The sequence below is a fragment of the Oncorhynchus kisutch genome, linkage group LG4 (assembly GCF_002021735.2).
Source record: "Oncorhynchus kisutch isolate 150728-3 linkage group LG4, Okis_V2, whole genome shotgun sequence".
NCBI lineage: Eukaryota > Metazoa > Chordata > Actinopteri > Salmoniformes > Salmonidae > Oncorhynchus > Oncorhynchus kisutch.
The window spans coordinates 71,788,922-71,810,968 of record NC_034177.2 but is presented as its reverse complement, the minus strand read 5'-3'; the positions used below and the strand labels follow the sequence as shown (position 1 = coordinate 71,810,968).

The 22,047-nt window shown below is 43.2% G+C and overlaps 1 protein-coding gene across 3 annotated transcripts in view; it reads left to right on the top strand.

Annotated features, from left to right (window-relative positions):
* Positions 1-22,042, top strand: part of slka (STE20-like kinase a) — a 35,271-nt gene extending 13,229 nt beyond the window's left edge. Inside the window, exons 5-19 of one of the 3 annotated variants that reach the window (XM_020481815.2) lie at positions 204-276; positions 2,307-2,501; positions 2,844-2,925; positions 3,136-3,267; positions 3,381-4,448; positions 4,591-4,721; positions 5,145-5,268; positions 5,661-5,840; positions 7,464-7,556; positions 9,862-9,991; positions 12,028-12,152; positions 12,695-12,886; positions 12,963-13,088; positions 18,101-18,214; positions 18,441-22,042. In XM_020481815.2, the coding sequence (XP_020337404.1) occupies positions 204-276; positions 2,307-2,501; positions 2,844-2,925; positions 3,136-3,267; positions 3,381-4,448; positions 4,591-4,721; positions 5,145-5,268; positions 5,661-5,840; positions 7,464-7,556; positions 9,862-9,991; positions 12,028-12,152; positions 12,695-12,886; positions 12,963-13,088; positions 18,101-18,214; positions 18,441-18,587 (2,912 nt within the window). In that variant the 3' untranslated portion in view covers positions 18,588-22,042. Of the gene's footprint in view, positions 1-203; positions 277-2,306; positions 2,502-2,843; positions 2,926-3,135; positions 3,268-3,380; positions 4,449-4,590; positions 4,722-5,144; positions 5,269-5,660; positions 5,841-7,463; positions 7,557-8,217; positions 8,290-9,861; positions 9,992-12,027; positions 12,153-12,694; positions 12,887-12,962; positions 13,089-18,100; positions 18,215-18,440 lie in introns of all 3 variants that reach the window. The other 2 variants (XM_020481817.2, XM_020481818.2) reach the window with 2 other exon arrangements.
* Positions 22,043-22,047: the final 5 nt, after the last annotated feature.

Genomic DNA, 22,047 nt, shown 5'->3' with positions numbered 1-22,047 from the left:
CGTTGAGACGCACAGTAACATTCTGAAATAATCACAAGGTAGTGTAGCAATGACAGTAGAAGTAGTACTTTATTATTCATATAATGTGGATGTATATTAACCTATATTAACCTTTTCTTATAAAAACTGCATTAAGTCTCTGTCATTCTCCATCTCTACCCAACTGCCCAACTACTAAATTCTGAATCGATGTCTGTTTTCAGCTGACTTTGGCGTGTCCGCTAAGAATACCATGACGCTGCAGAGAAGAGATTCTTTCATTGGCACTCCATATTGGTGAGTCATGCTGTTCTGATTCTTCATGTATCCATTTTATAGAGCTTCTGATTTGAACTGAACAAAACTTGTGTGAGGGGTATTTCATTGCCACGGGGCAACCATTTGTTTCGCAGCGATGGTGTCAAGCTAATTACCAGTATATTACTGTAGGGGTGAATGAAAAAGCTCTTTCAGAGTGTCCAAAGCACTGACTCATGTTCCCAATAGTACATTATTTGAAACTAACACCAGAACGCACACTGGGTGTACACAAATGCACACCAGCTTTCACCACACACACACACACAAATAATGGTACTTGTGGGCACTCACTCACTCACTACACACACACACACACACACACACAGAGGGTTTCTGTTAGGAAAATGTGGTGCCGGACATTTGACCAGCAGCATTTTAATTTACTGGACATTTGATTCATTTACCAGACATGTATGTATTGGTGCGTAACCTGATTAGGGTGTCCACCCACGGTGCTCAGGATGACAGAAATCAATTTTAGATTATGGTCATTTATATTAACAGAAGATGCAACTCGAGAATGCAACGATGTGCGGTCTTTACATCATTCTGATGCGCACTTTGAAGGTGTTAGAATAACTGTCCACATTTACATTAGCCAGCAAGATGAGTAACGAACAGCAACATCACTAGCCTATGTCAATCTACTATTCCCCATTGTAGAAAAGTGTACCGAATCTATTGGTCAGTTTGTCGAGAAAGAAATTGCCTATTCCAAACAGACCCTGGCACAGTCGTGTGACAACAACCAGTAGACCTAAGCTACATTTAAAAAAATTGTCTGATGCCACAGATCAGAACATTCAGCTTAAAATGTTGATTAACTATTATTTCTTCACATTATAAGCTTAACAATGTGCACAAGTCAGTAGGCTACGGGTGAATGTTCGTTCCATAATGCAGTTATTGGGAAAACGCACTGCATATGCGAGCGGCGTCAATTGACAGAGATTCAAAATAGCTGTGCAGCGATGTTCCCCATCCAACCTGACAGAGCTTGAGAGGATCTGCAGAGCAAATTGGGAGAAACTCCCCAAATACAAGCTACAAGCTTGGCACACCAATAAGAATCGAGGCTGTAATTGCTGCCGAAGGTGCTTCAAGAAAGTACTGAGTAAAGGGTCTGAATACTTATGTAAATGTTATATTTCCTTTTTGCAAACATTTCTAATATCCTGTTTTTAATTTGTCATTATGGGGTATTTATTGTATGTAGATTGATCAGGGGGACAACGACAATTTAATCAATTTTAGAATTGTATTTATTTATTTATCCGTTATTTTACCAGGTAAGTTGACTGAGAACACGTTCTCATCTGCAGCAATGACCTGGGGAATAGTTACAGGGGATGAATTAGCCAATTGTAAACTGGGGATTATTAGGTGACCGTGATAGTTCAAGGGCCAGATTGAGAATTTAGCCAAGACACCGGGGTTAACACCCCTACGATAAGTGCCATGGGATCTTTAATGACCTCAGAGAGTCAGGACACCCTTTTAATGTCCCATCCGAAAGACTGCACCCTACACAGGGCAATCACTGCCCTGGGGCATTGGGATATTTCTTTCTTTTATTTTGACCAGGGGAAAGAGTGCCTCCTACTGGCCCTCCAGCACCACTTCCAGCAGCATCTGGTCTCCCATCCAGGTACTGACCAGGACCAACCCTGCTTAGCTTCAGAAGTAAACCAGCAGTGGTATGCAGGGTGGTATGCTGCTGGCGAGGCCTAACAAAATGTGTAAAAAGTTAAGGGGTCTGAATAATTTCCAAAGGCATTGTATTTACATTGACTGGTATTTCCATCAATGAATAGGCTAAAAAGTATGATTTCGCATTTGGGAATTGGTTTCTTCGTTTCCCGGACAACTGGCCGGAGCCAATTTTCTTCATCCTCTTTAAAAAAATTACAAAAATACTGTCCAAAAGCCAGCTATTACCGGCTAACTTAAACCCTGACACACACGTACACATACTAAAACAACCTCTCTTTCCTCTGGTTCTCCAGGATGGCTCCAGAGGTGGTGATGTGTGAGACATCTAAGGACCGTCCATACGACTACAAGGCTGACATCTGGTCCCTGGGGGTCACCCTGATTGAGCTGGCACAGATAGAACCTCCTAACCACGAGATGAACCCCATGAGAGTCCTGCTGAGAATAGCCAAGGCCGATCCGCCCACACTCATGCAGCCTTCACGCTGGTGAGAGTGTAGAATAATTTTGTAGGGGGAGCGGTGATGGAATGAGTCAGGACTAGTGTCGTAGAAACAGACCCTAGACCAGGTGACGAAAGAGTTTCATTGTATGGGGCGGCAGGTAGCCTAGTGGTTAGAGTGTTGGACTAGTAACCGAAAGGTTGCAAGATCGAATCCCCGAGCTGACAAGGTAAAAAAAAAAAAAATCTTCTGCCCCTGAACAAGGTAGTTGACCCACTGTTCCTAGGCTGTCATTGAAAATAAGAATTTGTTCTTAACTGACTTGCCTAGTTAAATAAAGGTAAAATAAAAAGTAGTCTTAAATATGTTTCCCCCTCTGTTTGGCAGGTCACCAGAGTTCAATGACTTTCTGAGGAAGGCACTGGATAAGAATGTGGACCGTAGGTGGTGCACAGCCCAGCTCTTGCAGGTGAACGACTCGGCATGTCCGTTAACCTGCATATGAAAAAAATTGTTTCCAAGCCTTCTTTCCCTCTATTGTCACATGCGAAGAACAAACATCTGGAATACCCCACCCTAACACCTAATTTAAATGATGTGCTGATGTCACACTCCTGTATTGACTACATATTGTGGGATAATTTACTACCTTGTATTGTTTCCCCACCACTCCATACAGCATCCCTTTGTTAGCAGTGTAGTTGACAACAAACCGCTGAGAGAACTGATTGCTGAGGCCAATGCTGACGTCTTAGAGGAGATAGAAGAAGGCAAAGAGGAAGATGAAGAAGAAGAGACGGATGCAACTCTGGTATGTAGTATAGCGCACTGTTTTCATAATCTGTTATGGAATAGTGTCGTACAATGTCATAAAAGGTCAAAAGGTCTCACAGCATTGATTGACCATGTGTTGTTTCTGTGAAGGTGGTGCCCGGACATAAGCGAGCGCCATCAGACACCAGCATGGCCAGCTCTGAGGATGAGAAGCTCTCTGAGATCACCTCTACACTGGACTCAGTCACAGAGAAGACAGAGCCTGAGACTGCAGAGGACAAGGCCAGTGATAAGCTGTCTGACGAGGGCCTTGGGACCAGCGTGGGCGACAGGGCAGAGGGTGAGAAACTGAACGAGGTGTCTGATGCCAGTAATGAGGACTTAGTCAATGGACATCTGAAGGCCATGGAGCCCAAACCAGAGGAAAGCCCTGCTGGAAGGCCTGAGGAGATTCCTGACCGTCAGATCACCATTGTGCCAGAAGCACCATCAGACACACAGGAGAGTGTGATTGTGAGTGAGGAGACAGGGGAAGAGGAGAAAGTAGAGGATGGACCTCCACAAGTATTCCTGAAGGAAAGAGTAGAAGTAGAGGAGAAGAAGACAGAGGAGGAGGTGAAGAAGGAACCAATCAAAGAGGAGCCAGAGGTGATTCTCCAGCCTCCCACCAAATTCGCAGATCCAGGGGACCAGCCTAGGAGTGCTTTAGAGGAGCCTGGCGCCGTATCGACCGAGGTCAATGCTAAACCAGAGGAGATTGAGAAGGAGACGCTCATTGAGGAGATGACAGAGGAGGTTAAACCAGAGGCTGATGGGGTCACAGACATAAACACAGACACCGACTTGAATGAAGACACAGACAACACAGAATCGGACGTCAACACAGACGCAGAGGTAGACGCAGCTGAGGGCTCCACAGAGGTCTCTGTAGACACAGAAGCCCAAAGAGACAATAATGTAATACCGGTGGTGATTCTTGAGGAGGGGACCACAGACGAGAGGGAGGAGAAGCCACCAGATGAGGAAGCTCCATCCCAGGATGCTGTTTCGGAGTCAAAGACCGACCAGGAAAGCACTCCTGTTAAGTCGGAGCCAGATGTGGAGAAGGATTCTGACTCGGGGAGCAGCTCTGCAGCAGATAGCAACAGCATGGACCTCAACCTATCCATCTCCAGTTTCCTGTCCAAAAAGGCTGAGGCGGGGTCTGTGTCCATACAGGTAACAAGGCATGACCAATGATGACAAATGTGTCCTATATACAGGATATACATAGTGTCATTCAAGTGAACATCCTATTTAAGGGGCCAACATATGCACTTCAATTCAGACATTACGTAAAACAAACTCCTTTTCTCCACAGGACACGAGACGGCAGAAGAAGACTCTGAAGAAGACCCGTAAGTTCATGGTAGACGGAGTGGAGGTCAGTGTGACCACGTCAAAGATAGTCACCGATAACGACACCAAGAACGAGGAGATGAGATTCCTGAGGTATTTCTCTCCTCTCTACCGTGACTAAATATGGCATGTGACCCATTTCGGAGCCCTGCCATAAATAGTTGTCATTCATTGCTCAGTTCCCTGGCTTTTACAACTCCAAGATTGATGAACAATGATGATGGGTAGACTTTTATGGTCTATTTTGGCCTCTGTATGTTTTAAAAAGCAGTGAAAAAAATACTCCATCTCAAATGTCGTCTGTTGTTCTTCTGTTGGTGTCTTGAGTTGAGAGCTGGTTTCATTCCATTTTGACTCCATTTCGAGTCAAATCAGGATATTAATCGGTCACCTTAATCACCTATGGACAGATTCCGTGCCCCTCCCGGGAGTGAAATATAATACGTTATTATTCATTAGTTGAAGGTGGAAATCTGTTGAGTCCAAATGTGAAGTGTTGTTGTTGTGTGCTGTCAGGCGCCAGGAGCTGAGAGAGCTGCGTCTGCTGCAGAAGGAGGAGCATAGAGCCCAGCAGGCACTCAGCGACAAGCTGCAGCAGCAGAGAGAACAGATCTACCGCCGCTTCGAGCAGGAGATGACTGTAAGTCACCCATCCTGGTACAGCTATCTGTGTATGCCGGTGTTGTTGTCTAGGGATGTCCCCTTGGAAACCAGATGATTCATATCAATGGGTTTTTATCCTGCACACGTATTTAGATAGAAATTAATAACAAAATGAGCAACTGTTATTCCTTTGGGACATGTTCGAATACTTTAATAATATACATCCCTCAGAGTCAGAATCTGTTGTGAATGTATTGTAATGTTTTAAAAATGGTATAAGAGCCTTCATTTTGCTGGACCCCTGCCTTGGCAGCAGCGAATGGGGATCCATAATAAATATAATCAAAAGAAGCATTTGCCATTCCACTAAGGATAGGCATTTGTCTTTGTGAAGGCCTGTTCTTACTAATCCCATGTGTGTTCCTTCAGGGTAAGAAGCGTCAGTACGACCAGGAGGTGGAGAATCTGGAGAAGAAACAGAAGCAGACCATCGAGCGACTGGAGCAGGACCATACCAACCGGCTGAGGGACGAGGCAAAACGCATCAAGGCCGAGCAGGACAAGGAGCTCTCCAAGTTCCAGAACATGCTCAAGAACCGCAAGAAGGAGGTAAGGGGCCGTGGGTCTGTGCATGTGCAATGCCTCAAACTCTTGTCATGAGTGGAAAGTGCATGAGACTGTTGGGGACTGGGGCTTACTTACCAGAGCTGGTGTGCTGATATCTAAATAAACTCCCATTTCCCTTGCTGTTGATACCTTCCTTACATTTGGGTATAATTTATAAAGGGTTTAAAAGTGGTTTATAAACTGTTTATTATAGTCTATAGCCATAATAAGCCCGTATCATGCCTTTTTCATGATTTTTGGGGATGCAACAGGGTGATTCTCTGCTCAACAGCTTTGGCATGCAACTCTTGCCTTATTTCTTCGTACTAGTCATGCATACAATGTGCTTTTAAAAAAATTCATGCCATACATCTGAAAATGATGTGGCTTCTTTTTCCAAGTTCTATAAATGATGCCTTCAGTACAGGCAATGTAGCTTAGCTTTACTGTGTCTCTAATTTATGCTGCTCTTATAGCTCCATTAGCTATCTGGGAAGCTTTAAGTATTCTGCCATGTTGGTTCTCAGGCAACTCTCATAGCCAAGCCTATCTAACTCTGTGATGGTGGTTATTTCATACATGCATGGCAATCCTACACACCTGATTAGACTGACCGTTCTCGCTGTTCAACTGAACATAGCAACTACTTCGAACCTATACAGGATCTGCACTGGCTCCTGGAATGAATCTTTAAAATCCATATTTCTTTCTGGCATAGTTGTTTTATATATTGTTAAATTTCATATTGTATTATATGGCTATTTATATTGTATTATAAGTTATATTAGTCCATAAATGTATTTGACTGTACTGTATTTATGTGTAAGTAACCATGTCGCTTGTGTGAGTGTGTGTGAGTTGGGCTTGGTGATGGGGTGGCAGGTTTTGGGAAACTCATTTTGTTAAAGGCTCATAGGATTACATCTTTGATGAAACACTTCAATGGCCTTGGGAAGTATTGTAGCAGTTTAGGCCTTTTCCTATTGGGGGTTTTCTTACTGACCAGTGATCCCAAGATTGATGCACATTCAAATACCAAGCTGTCTCAAGAGAATGTCTTGACAAAAGAATAACTGTGGTTAGGAGAAACCTCTGGAAATTATTTTGGTGCCATGTCTCAACAAAACTGCCTTAGCTGTCTGTGGTCAAAACTAAAAATTATATTTTACAGACTGGATTAGTAGTGTGCACCTTCTTTTGAGATCACTGTGGAAGCATTCTGTACTTAAGATTAAATCTCTCTAAAGGACTTGCATGGTGGGAAGGTAACACTAGGGAATTATTCCAGACAAGCTTGTTTTCCTATTTAACACTGCAAGCTGATTTAATCATGCAGGTATCAAGTCTGTCAACAGAAACTAATCAACTCTAATCCCTCAAACACTGGAAACATATCTTTGCGCTAAAGGTTTTGGACACTCTTCTAATCAAACAAAGCAAAACATTTCCTCATTAAATCGAACACCGACCCCTTGGAGATCTAGCGTGGAGACACTATCAATCAAACCAGGGTTTGTGAATATCTAAATTAATTCATCAGGTCCTTGCATGACTTTTCCCAAGTTATTATGGCTGCCGTACATAGCTGTCCAGGAAACTACAACTCCCAGTTTTCCCACACTATAGGTGAAACAGGAAGTTGAACAGTCACCCAAATTCATGAGGAGAGCGCTCATGAAACTCTTAAAGGAAGATCTATCTCTCATTCAGACTCCAAAGGTAAATGTTCACTCACTCACACACACACTTTCTCAAATCTTGTCCCACAAATACACCCCTCTTCAAATGTCTCTGACTATTGTTGAGGACAAGATCTCATCCCTCTTGTTCTTTTTCCCTCCATTTTTGAAATGATTGTTTTCAGGAGTTGGTTAGCTCTTTACCTGACCATCAAAGAAGGAGCTAATCAGAAAGGGAGCATGGAAGTTTAACACAGTTTTGTATTGATCGCTGGAATAGAAGTGTGACTAGTAGTTCCTACTGCACAGGCAACTCAATCTGACCACGCATGAATAGGACAACGACACTAACCCATCCTGTATTCTTTATGCATATGAATAACCTGAATTGAATTAACTTCGTCCTCCTACTGTGCCATGCGCCTCACTCCTGCTTTAGTCTACCCCTGAAGCAGAAAAAGGTTTAGAAACTCCGGGAGAGTGTGTCTGGTGTGTGCGTGTGGTTGTTCCTGTTGACTGGATTGTCTTTGTGTTTCTCGGCCTGTGTCGAGGCGAGTGTCTGTCTTTGGGTGTGCGGGTGTGTTTCTTAGCCTGTGTCTGTCGGTCTTTGTGTGTCTTTTGTGTGTGTTTTCCTCAGCCTGCTGTGTGTAGCGTGTGCTCTCCCTGATCTGGATGAGTGCGCTGTGTGCTCTCCTCCACAGGGTGTGGCCCAGATTATGATACAGTCTTTTCAGTTGTCCTCATGTGCTCTCTTCAACGCTCAGATGCAGGATGTAAGTTGTCACCCCCTCTCCGTCTCTACCGGGCCTCCTGCTCACATGTGTATGTCTTCGTCAAAGTGTAAACCTGATTGAGATGGAGACTGCACATGCGAGCATTGTGGTGTCAATGTATTGCAGTGTTGTCACTGTGTTGCCACACTGGTACTTCTCCTTCTGTTTGATATCTCTTCTGCCACGCACTGTAACTGTAAATGTGTCCTGTATGTTACGCCCCCACCTGTGACATCACACTCTGTTTGGGAGACTGCAACAGAGCTGAACCTTTTTTTGTGGTGTGATCCAATGGAGAGTATTTTATGGTAACTCTAGGTTATGCTAACACTCTTGGATTAAACCTAAGAAGTGAATAAGTATAATATTGTAAATGTTATAGTAGTGTAGCCTGCTGAGAAATATCAGAGAATTAATCATTGATAAATCTGCAATATGTCACTTTCTGGGCGACCCGAACAAATTCACACGGAAATGTCAGTTACAGATCTGTCATTCTCGTTGAAAGCTTGTCTAAGAAGCGGTAGATCGGTTCTATGTGCGTTATTTCTGTGCTTTCGGTTCTTAAGTTTAGTCTTACTTAAGTTGCGTCTTACTTTCGGTTTTGTACACCAGCTTCAAACAGCTCAAAATACTATTTTTTTTTGTTATGGAAAATATACTTCACTGTGGTTTAGATGGTACAATGATTCTCTACACTATACTGGCTTGTTTTGTCACAAACTGAAATGAGGTATTACTATTACATCCAGGAAATGGCAGAGCAATTTCTGCATAGTGAATCTTTAAACTTAATTTTCTATTGGAAAGCTTTTCCTCAATGATGGCTTCAAAAGGCATGACCAGGACAATAACGTTGGTTTCATGTTTAATAATCATGTAAAACATACCCCTCAGCAACAATAACCAGGCATATTATTTGACCGTAATGATGTTATGTATAATTTACTCTTTCTGTGAATGTCAATTTGGATGTCGTCATACATGGAAACTGTGGATCTCGACTGGGTTGTTAAATGTTTTTCTCTCTTTCCATCCATTCCTCAAATGTTGGATCATTCCCGTGACTTCTGACTGTCTCTTTGCCCCACTGACTGCAGTCAATGATGTGCTTCTTCTTTGGAGTGTAGTACTGTACTGTGTTGATCTATAGTAGTGGTTGGCATGGTATTTATAAGTTCCTTCATGTAGTCTGCACTGTTCTGGCTGTCCCTGGTGTGTGATGCACAATAAATAAAATCACTCATGTTTGCCTCTTTCCTTCTCTCTCCCCTCTCTGTCATCAACTCTTAACCCCCTGTCCTTTCTAAATGTTCCTTATCCCCATGCCTCATTTCTATACCTCACTCGCACCATTTGTCTGTTTTTTACCCCACCATCTCCTGCATCCCTCCTCCCCATGCCCATGTCTCATCCCTCCATCTTCTGTCAATGAACCCCCATCTACCCACGTATTGTCCTCTTATCACCCTCTGATACCTTTACCTTGCCCCACTTCCTCCCCTTATCCCTGCTCACTCCCTTTCTGTCCCCCATACCCCCTCTCTCTCTATCCCTTCTCTCCATCCTCAGGAGCAGGAGTTTCTGCAGAAGCAGCAGCAGGAGTTGGATGGAGCCCTGAAGAAGATCATCCAACAGCACAAACATGAGATCGCCACCATCGAGAGAGACTGCCTCAACCACAAGCAACAGCTTATGAGAGGTGAGAGAGAGATTTACAGTACCATAGAGCGCTATAATACAGCAAACTTAACCACATACAACAGCTCGTGAGAGAGAGATTTACAGTACCATAGAGAGCTATGAAATCAGTGGATTCAGAAAGTATTCAGACTTGTTGAATTTTTCCACATCTTGTTGCGTTACAGCCTTATTTTAAAATGGATTAAATTGTTTTTGCCCACATCAATCTACACACAATATCCCATAATGACAAAGAAAAAACAGAATTTTAGAAATTTTTGCACAACAAAAAAAAACAATCACATTTACAGAAGTATTCGGACCATTTACTCAGTACTTTTGTTGATGCACCTTTGGCAGAAATTACAACCTCAAGTATTTTTTGGTATGACGCTACAAGCTTGGCACACCTGTATTTTGGGAGTTTCTCCCATTCTTCTCTGCAGATCCTCTCATGCTCTGTCAGGTTGGATGGGGCAGCGTCGCTACCCAGATATTTTCAGGTCTCTCAAGAGGTGTTTGATTGGGTTCAGGTCCGGGCTCTGACTGGGCCACTCAAGGACATTCAGAGACTTGTCCCCGAAGCCACTTCTACGTTGTCTTGGCTGTGTGCTTAGAGTCGTTGTCCTGTTGGAAGGTGAACCGTTGCCCCAGTCTGAGGTCCTGAGTGCTCTGGAGCAGGATTTCATCAAGGATCTTTCTGTAATTTTCTCTGTTCGTCTTTCTCTCGATCCTGACTGAGTCCCAGCTGCTGAAAAACATCCCCACAGCATGATGCTTCCACCACCATGTTTCATCGTAGGGATGGTGCCAGGTTTCCTCCAGACAATACTTGGCATTTAGGCCAAAGAGCTCAATCTTGGTTTCATCTGACAAGAGAATCTTGTTTCTCATGGTCTTGAGAGTCCTTTAGGTGCCTTTTGGCAAACTCCAAGCGGTCTGTCATGTGCTTTTTACTGAGGAGTGTCTTTCATCTGGCCAGTCTACCATAAATGCCTGATTTGGTGGAGTGCTGCAGAGATGGTTGTGCTTCTGGAAGGTTCTCCCATCTCCACAGAGGAACTCTGGAGCTCTATCAGAGTGACCATTGGGTTCTTGGTCACCTCCCTGACCAAGGTCCTTCTCACCCGATTGCTCAGTTTGGCTGGGTGGCCAGCTCTAGGAAGAGTCTTGGTGGTTCCAAAGGTCTTCCATTTAAAAATGATGGAGGTCACTGTGTTCTTGGGTCCTTCAATGCTGCAGAAATGTTTTGGTACCCTTCCCCAGATCTGTGCCTCAACATTATCCTGTCTCGGAGCTCTACGGAGAATACCTTCAACCTCATGGCTTGGTTTTTGCTCTGACACAGTCAATTGTGGGACCTTATATAGACAGGTGTGTGCCTTTCCAAATCATGTCCAATCAATTGAATTTACCACAGGTGGACTCCAATCATCCCAGGGATGGTCAATGAAAACAGGATGCACCTTAGCTCAGTTTCGAGTCTCATAGCAAAGGGTCTGAATACTTATGTAAAGGGATTTCTTTTTTTAAATTAGCAAAAATGTCTAAAACCAGTTTTCAGGTTGTCGTTATGGTAGATTTGAAAAAATATATATATATTTTATGTAAAAGGAAATCGGGAATGAATTATTTCCGAATGCACTTTTCAAACTTAACCAGATACAACAGCTCATGAGAGGTGAGGGAGAAATGTACAGTACCACAGAGTCTTATGAACACAGCAAACCTAGCCACATACAACAGCTTTGTGAAAAAATACATATACTTACCACAGACTACCATAAAGAGACTGCCTAAGAGAGAGATCTCAATCATTTAACATGACTTCACGGGTAGCCAAGGATTTGATAGTGAAATAATACTATTGTAAATGGTGAAGTTCTCAGTGGAGTTTTGTGTTATAACTTTCCCACCACAGTGATGCAATTTCCTGAATGACTTATTTGTGACCAGCCTGTCTTGCCAGATGGTGCTCTTTACCGGAAATGCTGCTTGTGTGTGTGTGTGTTGCGTTACCACCCCGCCTGACGTGTCTCTGGCCTCCTCCCTCAGCTCGAGAGGCAGCCATGTGGGAGCTGGAAGAGCGCCACCTGCAGGAGAAGCACCAGCTGCTCAAGCAGCAGCTCAAAGACCAGTACTTCATGCAGAGACACCAGCTGCTCAAGAGACACGAGAAGGTAAGGGCTCTGGGACCTACTGAACAGCTCTGGTGAAGTACAATCCAGTATTGGTATTATCTACATCAGGTAATCTGGACTGAGGGTAGACTGTGAGGTGCATTACATTTTGACATTAATGGGTGATTTGAAAGTGTGCTGAAAGGTTAGAGCTCTCATTCCAATGCATTTTATTGTGGATCCGGATAAAGTATTGAATGGACACTCTTACTGACATTTGTGGCTGCTTCGCGTGATGTATTGTTGTCTCTAACTTCTTGCTGTTGTCTGTGCCCAATAATGTTTGTACCAGGTTTTGTGCTGCTACCATATTGTGCTGTTGTCATGTGGTGTTTCTGCCATGCTATGTTGTTGTCTTATGTCTCTCTTTATGTAGTGTTGTGGTGTCTCGTGTCGTGATGTGTGTTTTGTCCAATTGATTTATTTTTTTATCCTCGCAGGAGGCCTTTTGCCTTTTGGTAGGCCGCCATTGGATATAAGAATTTGTTCTTAACTGACTTCCCTAGTCAAATAAAGGTTAATAATTGAAATGTGTCGTGTAGGAAATGGAGCAGATGCAGCGCTACAACCAGCGTCTGATTGAGGAGATGAAGAACAGACAGGCCCAGGAGAGAGGTCGTCTGCCGAAGATCCAGCGGGGTGATGCCAAGACACGCATGGCCATGTTCAAGAAGAGCCTCCGCATAACCTCTGCACCTGGCACCCCGGAGCAGGAAAGGGAGAAGATCAAACAGGTATTTTATAGTGTGTACACACACAGTTATATATTTTTTTCAACAGAATAATGTGAGGTGTGTGTTTTTGTTCCAGTTTGCAGCCCAGGAGGAGAAGAGGCAGAAGAACGAGAGACTCCATCAACATCAGAAACATGAGAACCAGATGAGAGACCTGCAGCTGCAGTGTGACTCCAACATCAGAGAGCTGCAGCAGCTTCAGGTACACACACACACTTACCCCTAGCCCAGAATGTTCTTAGCATTATTACATACAGTGAAACGGAAACTCAACATCATTTTGACCAGGTATCACGACTTTCCTGAATTGGATCCTTTGTTCATACCTTCTAAGGCGATTGAACTTATCCCAGAGGCTAATCCAAGACGCCGCCGGTGAAGACGTTTTCGGAGGGGACTTTTAGTCCAACTCAGGAGGCGTACACACCTTCCACCGCTTCCGAGTATATTACTCGCTAATGTTCTGTCCCTGGACAATAAAGTTGACGAGCTCAGGGCGAGGGTCTCCTTCCAGAGAGACGTACTCTGTTTCATGGAATGATGGCTCTCTCCGGATGTACTGTCCCCATCCATACAGCCAGCTGGGTTTTCAATACATTTAGGATAGGAATAAAGAACTCTCAGGGAAGAAAAAAGGCAGAGGTGTATGTTTCATGATTAACTACTCATGGTGTGATTGAGGTAACGTGCAGGAACTCAGGTCCATTTGTTCAATCGACCTAGAATACCTCACAATCAGATGCAGACGGCATTACCTCTCTAGATAATTTTCTTCGATTATCGTCACAGCTATGTGTATTCCCCCTCAAGCCGATACCACGACAGCTCTCAAGGAACTACACTGGACCTTGTGCAAACTAGAAACTGCATATCTGAGGAAAACGCTACCGAAGTTCTATCAACACATCGCCTGTAGTACTCGCTCTTCAAAAACTCTCAACCATTGTTTCTCCCCCTTCCAGGATGGCTACAAGGCCCTCCCCCGACCCCCCTTCGGCAAATCCGATCACGACTCCATTTTGCTCCCCCCTCCCAGAAAATAAAACAGGAAGTTCCTGTGCTGAGGTATATTCAATGCTGGTCTGATCAAAACAGTCTTGAAGCATGGATCCATGCTTCAAGACTGTTTTGATCACGCGGACTGGGACATGTTCCGGGTTGCCTCTGAGAATAACATTGATGTATACACTGACACGGTGACTGAGTTCATCAGGAAGTGTACAGGCTATGTTGTTCCCATTGTGATGATTAAAACCTATCCAAACCAAAAAACGTGGATAGATGGCAGCAATCGCGCAAAACCTAAAGCGGGACCACCGCATTTCACCACAGCAAGGTGACTGGGAATATGATTGCATACAAACAGTCCTGATAGTCATTTAGTTCAGTTACCTTCGCTTTCTTGGGTACAGGAAATCAAACAGTTAGTACAGAAACAAAGTGGAATCGCAATTAAATGGCTCAGACACGATGTATGTGGCAGGGACTCCAGACAATCACGAGTTATAAAGGGAAAACCAGCCACGACACTGACGTCTTTATCCCTGACAAGCCAAACACCTTTGCCCGCTTCGAGGATAAAACAGTGCTGCTCACACTGGCCGTTACAGAGGACTGTGAGCTCTCGTTCTCCGTGGCCGATGTGAGTACAGGCCCAGACAGCACCCCGAGCCGGGACCTCCCGAGTGCGCAGACCGACCAGCTGGCTGGAGTGTTTACGAACATATTCAATCTCTCCCTATCCAAGTCTGCTGTCCTCACTTGATTCAAGATGTACACCATTGTTCCTGTACCCAAGAAAGCGAAGGTAACTGAACTAAATGACTATCACTTCTGTCATCGGTGCTTTGAGAGGCTAGTTAAGGATCATATCACGTCCACCTTACTCGACACCCTAGAACCACTGCAATTTGCATACCACCCCAATAGATCCATGGATGATGCCATCGCACTGCACACTGCCCTATCCTATCAGGACAAGAGGAATATTTATGTAAGGATTCTGTTCATTGACTATAGCTCAGCTTTCAACACCGTAATCACCTCCATTCTCATCATTAGGCTTGGGGCCCTCAGTCTGAACCTCAATCATGTGCAACTGGGTCCTGGACTTCCTGACTGGCCACCCCCAGGTGGTGAAGGTATGCAACAATACCTGCACTATGCTGATCCTCAAAACAGGGGCAACACAATGGCGCATGCTCAGCCCCCTCCTGTCCTCCCTGTTTACCCATGACTGCGTGGCCATGCATGCTTCCAAATCAAGTTTGCAGATAACTTTGTAGTCCACAATTATCTCCTTGGTCTTGATCACGTTGAGGGAGAGGTTGTAGTCCTGGCACCACACGGCCAGGTCTCTGACCTCCTCCCTATAGGCTGTCTCGTTGTTGTCAGCGATCAGGCCTTCCCACTCTTGTGTCATCGGCAAACTTATTGAAGGTGTTGAAGTCGTGCCTGGCTGTGCAGTCATGAGTGAACAGGGAGTATAGGAGGGGACTGAGCATACACCTCTGACGTGCCCCTGTTTTGAGGATCAGTGTGGCGGATGTGTTGTTACCTACTCTTACCACCTGGGGACGGCCCATCAGGAAGTCCAGGATCCAGTTGCAGAGGGAGGTGTTTAGTCCCAGGGTCTTTAGCTTAGTGATGAGCTTTGAGGGCACTATGGTGTTGAATGCTGAGCTGTAGTCAATGAATAGCGTTCTCACATAGGTGTTCCTTTTGTCCAGGAGGGCAGTGTGGAGTGCAATAGAGACTGCATCATCTGTGGATCTGTTAGGACTGTATGCAGATTGGAGTGGGTCTAGGGTTTCTGGGATAATGGTGTTTATGTGAGCCATGACCAGCCTTTCAAAGCACTTCATGGCTACAGATGTGAGTGCTACTGGCCGGAGTCATTTAGGCAGGTTACCTTAGTGTTCTTGGGCACAAGGACTATAGTGGTCTGCTTGAAACATGTTGAAAATGTCAGTGAAGACGCTTGCTAGTTGGTCAGCGCGTGCTTTGAGTACACGTCCTGGTAATCCGTCTGGCCCTGTGGCCTTGTGAATATTGACTTGTTTAAAGGCTGTGGAGAGCTTGATCACACAGCCGCCCAGGTCAGCTGATGCTCTAATGCATGTTTCAGTGTTACTTGCCTCGAAGCGAGCATAGAAGTCATTTAGCGTCACTGGGCAGCTCTCGGCTGTGCTTCCCTTTGTAGTCTGTAATAGTTTGCAAGCCCTGCCACATCCGACGAGCATCGGAGCCGGTGTGGTTCGTCAGAGGGCATAGCAGAATTTCCCTCTCCTTGAAAACGGCAGCTCTACCCTTTAGCTCAGTGCTGTAATCCGTAGCTTCTGGTTGGAGTATGTACGTACAGTCACTGTGGGGACGACGTCATCGATGCACTTATTGATGAAGACTGATGTGGTGTACTCCTCAATGCCATCAGAAGAATCCCGGAACATATTCCAGTCTGTGCTAGCAAAACCATCCTGTAGTTTAGCATCTGCGTCATCTGACTATTTTGTTTGTATTGACCAAGTCACTGGTGCTTCCTACTTTAATTTTTGCTTGTATGCAGGAATCAGGAGGATAGCGTTATGGTCAGATTTGCCAAATGGAGGGCGAGGGAGAGCTTTGTATGCGTCTCTGTGTGTGGAGTAAAGGTGGTCTCGAGTTCTTTTCCCCTCTGGTTGCACATTTAACATGCTGGTGGAAATTTGGTAAAATGGATTTAAGTTTCCCTGCATTAAAATCCCCAGCCACTAGGAAAGGTACAAATCCCCTAAGTTCTAGACCTCAACTGAATCTGGTAATGAATGGTGTGGCTGTTGAACAAGTTGAGGAGACTAAATTACTTGGTGTTACTTTAGATTGTAAACTGTCATGGTCAAAACATATAGATTCAATGGTTGTAAAGATGGGGAGAGGTCTGTCCGTAATAAAGACATGTTCTGCTTTTTTGACACCACACTCCACTAAGCAAGTCCTGCAGGCTCTAGTTTTATCTTATCTTGATTATTGTCCAGTTGTGTGGTCCAGTGCTGCAACGAAAAACCTAGTTAAGCTGCAGCTGGCCCAGAACAGAGCGGCACGTTTTGCTCTTAATTGTAATCAGAGGGCTGATATTAATACTATGCATGCCAGTCTCTCTTGGCTGATTTGAGGAAAGACTGACTGCATCACTTCTTGTTTTTATAAGAAATGTGTTGGAAATGCCATATTGTTTGCATAGTCAACTTACACACAGCTGTCTTGGTGTGTTTTGACCATGTTAGTTCGTTGGTGATGTGGACACCAAGGAACTTCAAGCTCTCAACCTGCTCCACTGCAGCCCCGTCGATGAGAAAGGGGGCGTGCTCGGTCGTCTTTTTCCTGTAGTCCACAATCATCTCCTTTGTCTTGATCACGTTGAGGGAGATGTTGTCATCATGAGCATCCATCAAATTGCTGCATCAAACCAACCTTTGCCCATCCACTCTGTTGCCTCAGCTCTTGTATCATGGACTATTCAGTCAGAAGAGAAATTGGTGAAAATATATATTATGACACTAACACGTTTTAATCAGTTTTAGAATAAAGCTGTAAGGTAACAAAATGTGGAAAAAGTCAAGGGGTCTCAATACTTTCTGAACGCACTGTTAAAATAAAGGAGCTTGTGATAACTCCAAAGTGTCATGCACTGGCGCACACACAAGCAATGTTTTAGCACCATGGACACCTACCACGGTCAAACGCTAGGTAAAACGGATAGCTGATCGTCGGTTTCAGCACCATGGCTGCTGAACAGCGCAGCTCACAGCTCAGAATGGGGCGAATCTTACATTCCACCAATGATGAAGGCCTGCGGATAGACATTCTGGCATGTTTTGCTATTGTCCTTTCCTTAAAACACGGATTGTGATACAATTCCTTTTAAGGTAGCCTAGCGGTTAAGAGCATTGGGTCGGTAACTGAAAGGTCGCAGGTTCGAATCCCTGAGCTAGCAAGGAGGAAAAATCTGCTGTTCTGCCCTTCAGCAGGGCAGGGAACCCCCAACAACTACTACTCCCCGGGCGCCGATGATGTTGATTAAGGCAGCTCCCCGCACTTCTCTGATTCAGAAGGGTTGGGTTAAATGCAGAAGACCCATTTCGGTTGAATGCATTGTTTTTTAACTGACTAGGCATCCCCATTATGTATGTAGGTAGCTCCAGTAGGTCACCCTGTTCCTGCTGTTGTGTGTTTCAGAATGAGAAGTGCCATCTCCTGATTGAACACGAGACTCAGAAGCTGAAGGAGCTCGATGAAGAGCACAGCCAGGAGCTGCAGGAGTGGAGGGAGAAACTACGGCCCAGGAAGAAGGTGAAACAAAGACCTATCCATGTGTTGCGATTCTCCTAAAATGCACTTGCATGGATGTAACAATGGTGGAAACTTCCTCTAGCCATTCATTACACCAATCCATTGCTTTTGACTCCATGACTGGGAGTTTGTAAGTGCACAGTGTGAAGAATCATGACATAGCCTCAGTGTAAGTTGTTGTTTTGGATGTTTGAGTCTGTTGTCTTTCTTCTTCTGGCACATGTAGGCCTTGGAGGAGGAATTCACACGCAAGCTACAGGAGCAGGAGGTCTTTTTCAAGATGAGCGGGGAGTCGGAATGCCTTAACCCCACGACCCAGAGCCGAGTGTCCAAGTTCTACGCCATCCCTAGTGTGCACAACTCTGGTTTATAGCCCTCCCCAGCACAGGAACATACTGGCTGGGCTCATAGACTGTGTCCCCGTGGTGGTGGGGAGGACCTCAGCCCTGTTGTTATCTGGAAACTAGCGTTGGTCTGTTGTGGATCATAGGCTAGTGTGATGTCTTCACACAAGCATGGACATACACTAATGTTCAAAAGTTTGGGGTCACTTAGAAATGTCCTTGTTTTTGAAAGAAAATATATAAAAAAATATCCATTAAAATAACATCAAATTGATCAGAAATACAGTGTAGACATTAATGTTTTAAATGACTGTTGTAGCTGGAAACTGCAGATTTTTTGGGGAATGGAATATCTACATAGTCATACATTGCCCATTATCAGCAACCATCAATCACTCCTGTGTTCCAATGGCACATTGTATTAGTTAATCCAAGTATATCATTTTAAAAGACGAATTGATAATAATGTTAGCACAGCTAAAAACTGTTGTACTGATTAAAGAATAAATAAAACTGGCCTTCTTTAGACTAGTTGAGTATCTTCAGCATCAGCATTTGTGGGTTCGATTACAGGCTCAAAATTGCCAGAAATTAACAATAATTACAAAGGGGTTTTCTAATGATCAATTAGCCTTTCAAAATGATAAACTTGGATTAGCTAACACAATGTGCCATTGGAACACTGGAGTGATGGTTGCTGATAATGGACCTCTGTACGACTATGTAGATACGTTTCCTGCTACAATAGTAATTTACAACATTAACAATGTCTACACTGTATTTCTGATCAATTTGATGTTATTTTAAAGGACAGAAAATGTGCTTTTCTTGAAAAAAACATGGACATTTCTAAGTGACCCCAAACTTTTGAACAGTAGTGTACATATGCAAGACCACACACTTATGTCTACACACACACACACACACACACACAGCAGTGTCAGCTGTCATATAGAGGGATGCAATCACAAAACTTTCTTTTTCAAGCCTTTATTTTCTCCTTCCCCCTTACAATTTCACCCTTCTCAGCTCCAAGGAAAATGTTGTCAAAAGTGACAATTGCACTTTTCTGAGCATGGTTATGTTTTACCACTTTTAAAATAGCTCAGGCAAATTTCAAACCAATTGCAAGTACCAAGTTTATAAAGAACCCAGTGCCTAAATGAATTGACATAATGATCGTGCTTTTCTCCAGACTTGCTCTCTTACCTGCAGCCCAGTGCTCCCCTGAGGCCTTTTGCACTAAAATGGCTGGAAATTTGTACAAACCATGAAATATCATCAAACCTTTATTTTTTAGTGATCCTTATAAGCTGGTGGTTGAGTTCATTCTAAGGTCGTTGATTGATGGATAACAAATAAAAGTAATTTTTTGGTAAATCGTGAAGTGCTCATTCATGTGATGTACTATGTATGGAGTTGTGATTTATTTTAGATACTGTGCTGTTGAATCAATCAAATCAAACTGTCCTGTATATTAGAACAAATGTTCCCACTTTCTCCCTATTGTAATCAGTAGATAGTTTTTGTTAGACTTCTGGGTTGTCGTCATGTCAGTCACCTTTCCTGTTAAAAATCGACACAGCTTATTGTCTTTTGGTTATACTTTGAACACATTATTTTGGATGTGGCAGACATACATATTATTACGCTGAAAGGAATGTAAGCCGCTGATCATAATTTTTCACTGTTTTATGTGAACTGAGAATATGCAGTAATGGACTGTTATGTATGTACAGTGAGCTCCAAAAGTATTGGGACAGTGACACATTTGTATTTTTTTGCTCTGTACTCCAGCACTTTGGATTTTAAATGATACTTTAACCTTATAGTCATTGTACTCTGTATTTGAAATGATACAGAGCTAAAACAACAAAACGTGTGTCACTGTCCCAATACTTTTGGAGCTCACTGTGTCTTACAGTCAGTAAAAAAACGAGGGTCCACTTGGATTAGTTCTATTTTCAAATGACTTTTTGCCGCCTCTACCCAAATCTATTTTATTTTCAAATGAACTGAATCATTCAAAGCTGTGGCGCCTTGCATTTTGTTCTGTATTTATACTTTTATTTTCTATTTGAAATATGTCCTTACTATTTTACTGGGTTGGGGTCAATTCTAATTTAATTTAAAATTCCAATAAATTGTTTGAATTCACTCATGAAGTGGAGACTTTAATTAAATTCTCATTTTTCTCAAAAGTCTTCAAGCTATGGAATTGAACTGGAATTAGATTGTTTGGACTTTTTGAATTGGAATTGTAAAACCAGTTAATAAAGTGAATGCACATAGCATCAAACATTGACTGTATGATTTGATTTGAATCATTTCAACTTGTATTTCTATATTTCAGGTATAGCTAGGCTGTCTGAACAGTGATATGGTCAGCCTCAAAGCCTGAGGGAACTGAATTAGAATTGGAATTTGTTGAATTGTTGCGATAATATTGAGTTGAATGGAATTATCTCTGAAATTAAAGATTGATCCGGAACTTGAATTTAATTAAATGGGATTTACAGGGAGAGCGATTTGAATTGAATTTCTGGAATTGATCTCATCCCTGCTATTTTATGATTACCAGTTTTCTAAATATGTATACATGTTGTATCAATGTACATCTCAATATAGTCTTTGGACATCTGTAAATGGAAGTCATTATACTGTCCTAATTAGTTGATTCAAATAAGAATGTATGTACTGTATGTATTTAGAATATGGACAAAGTACTGCTGACCCCTTCAAGTGAGTCCCCTTGACATGATGGCAAGCGCTCTATAACAAACATATTCTTATAGCATGTCATGGTTTGTGTATGACATCCTAATAAAACATAGATGGCATGCAAAGGTTGAATGCTGTTATTTTATTTCAATGACATCACGTCTTGAATTCTGGATTTGTATTGGGATTGTGGGTAATATTACCCATAATGCACATTAGGTTCAGGCCATAGCGCTAGATGGGGGTTTCATCTTTGTATCTGGACCATTATAGCATCTGTGACAGCATGGGCAGTGCCATTGAGGCAATCTCCATTTTGAAGTAGTCAATTTTCTTCTTGACCCGGGTTAGACATGACTCGAACAAGGCCACCAAGAGGGTTCAGCCACCCAGTTGACTACATTAAAATGGTGGAAGCCCTCAATGGCGCTGCACATGCTAATACAGCATTTTGACCACTAGAGGACTCTGTAATTCTATATGGTTCAGGCATTATCATATTTCTATTTTCTTTGTTTCACAAGCAGTTACTTTTTCAAATAGCTACAGGCACAAAACTATTGCAAGTAATTGGATATTGAAAATCAACAGGGGTTGATTTAATATATAGCACGTCATGAGCCTATTGTTGTTGCATTTAGATATAATGTGGGACATCTTATCATCCTGAATAAACATATGCATTTTTGAGGTCAGGTAAAGTGTATATAAGATGTTTGTTAATGGACATTTGTGCTGTAAATAAAAGAATAATTATGTTAAACTGTG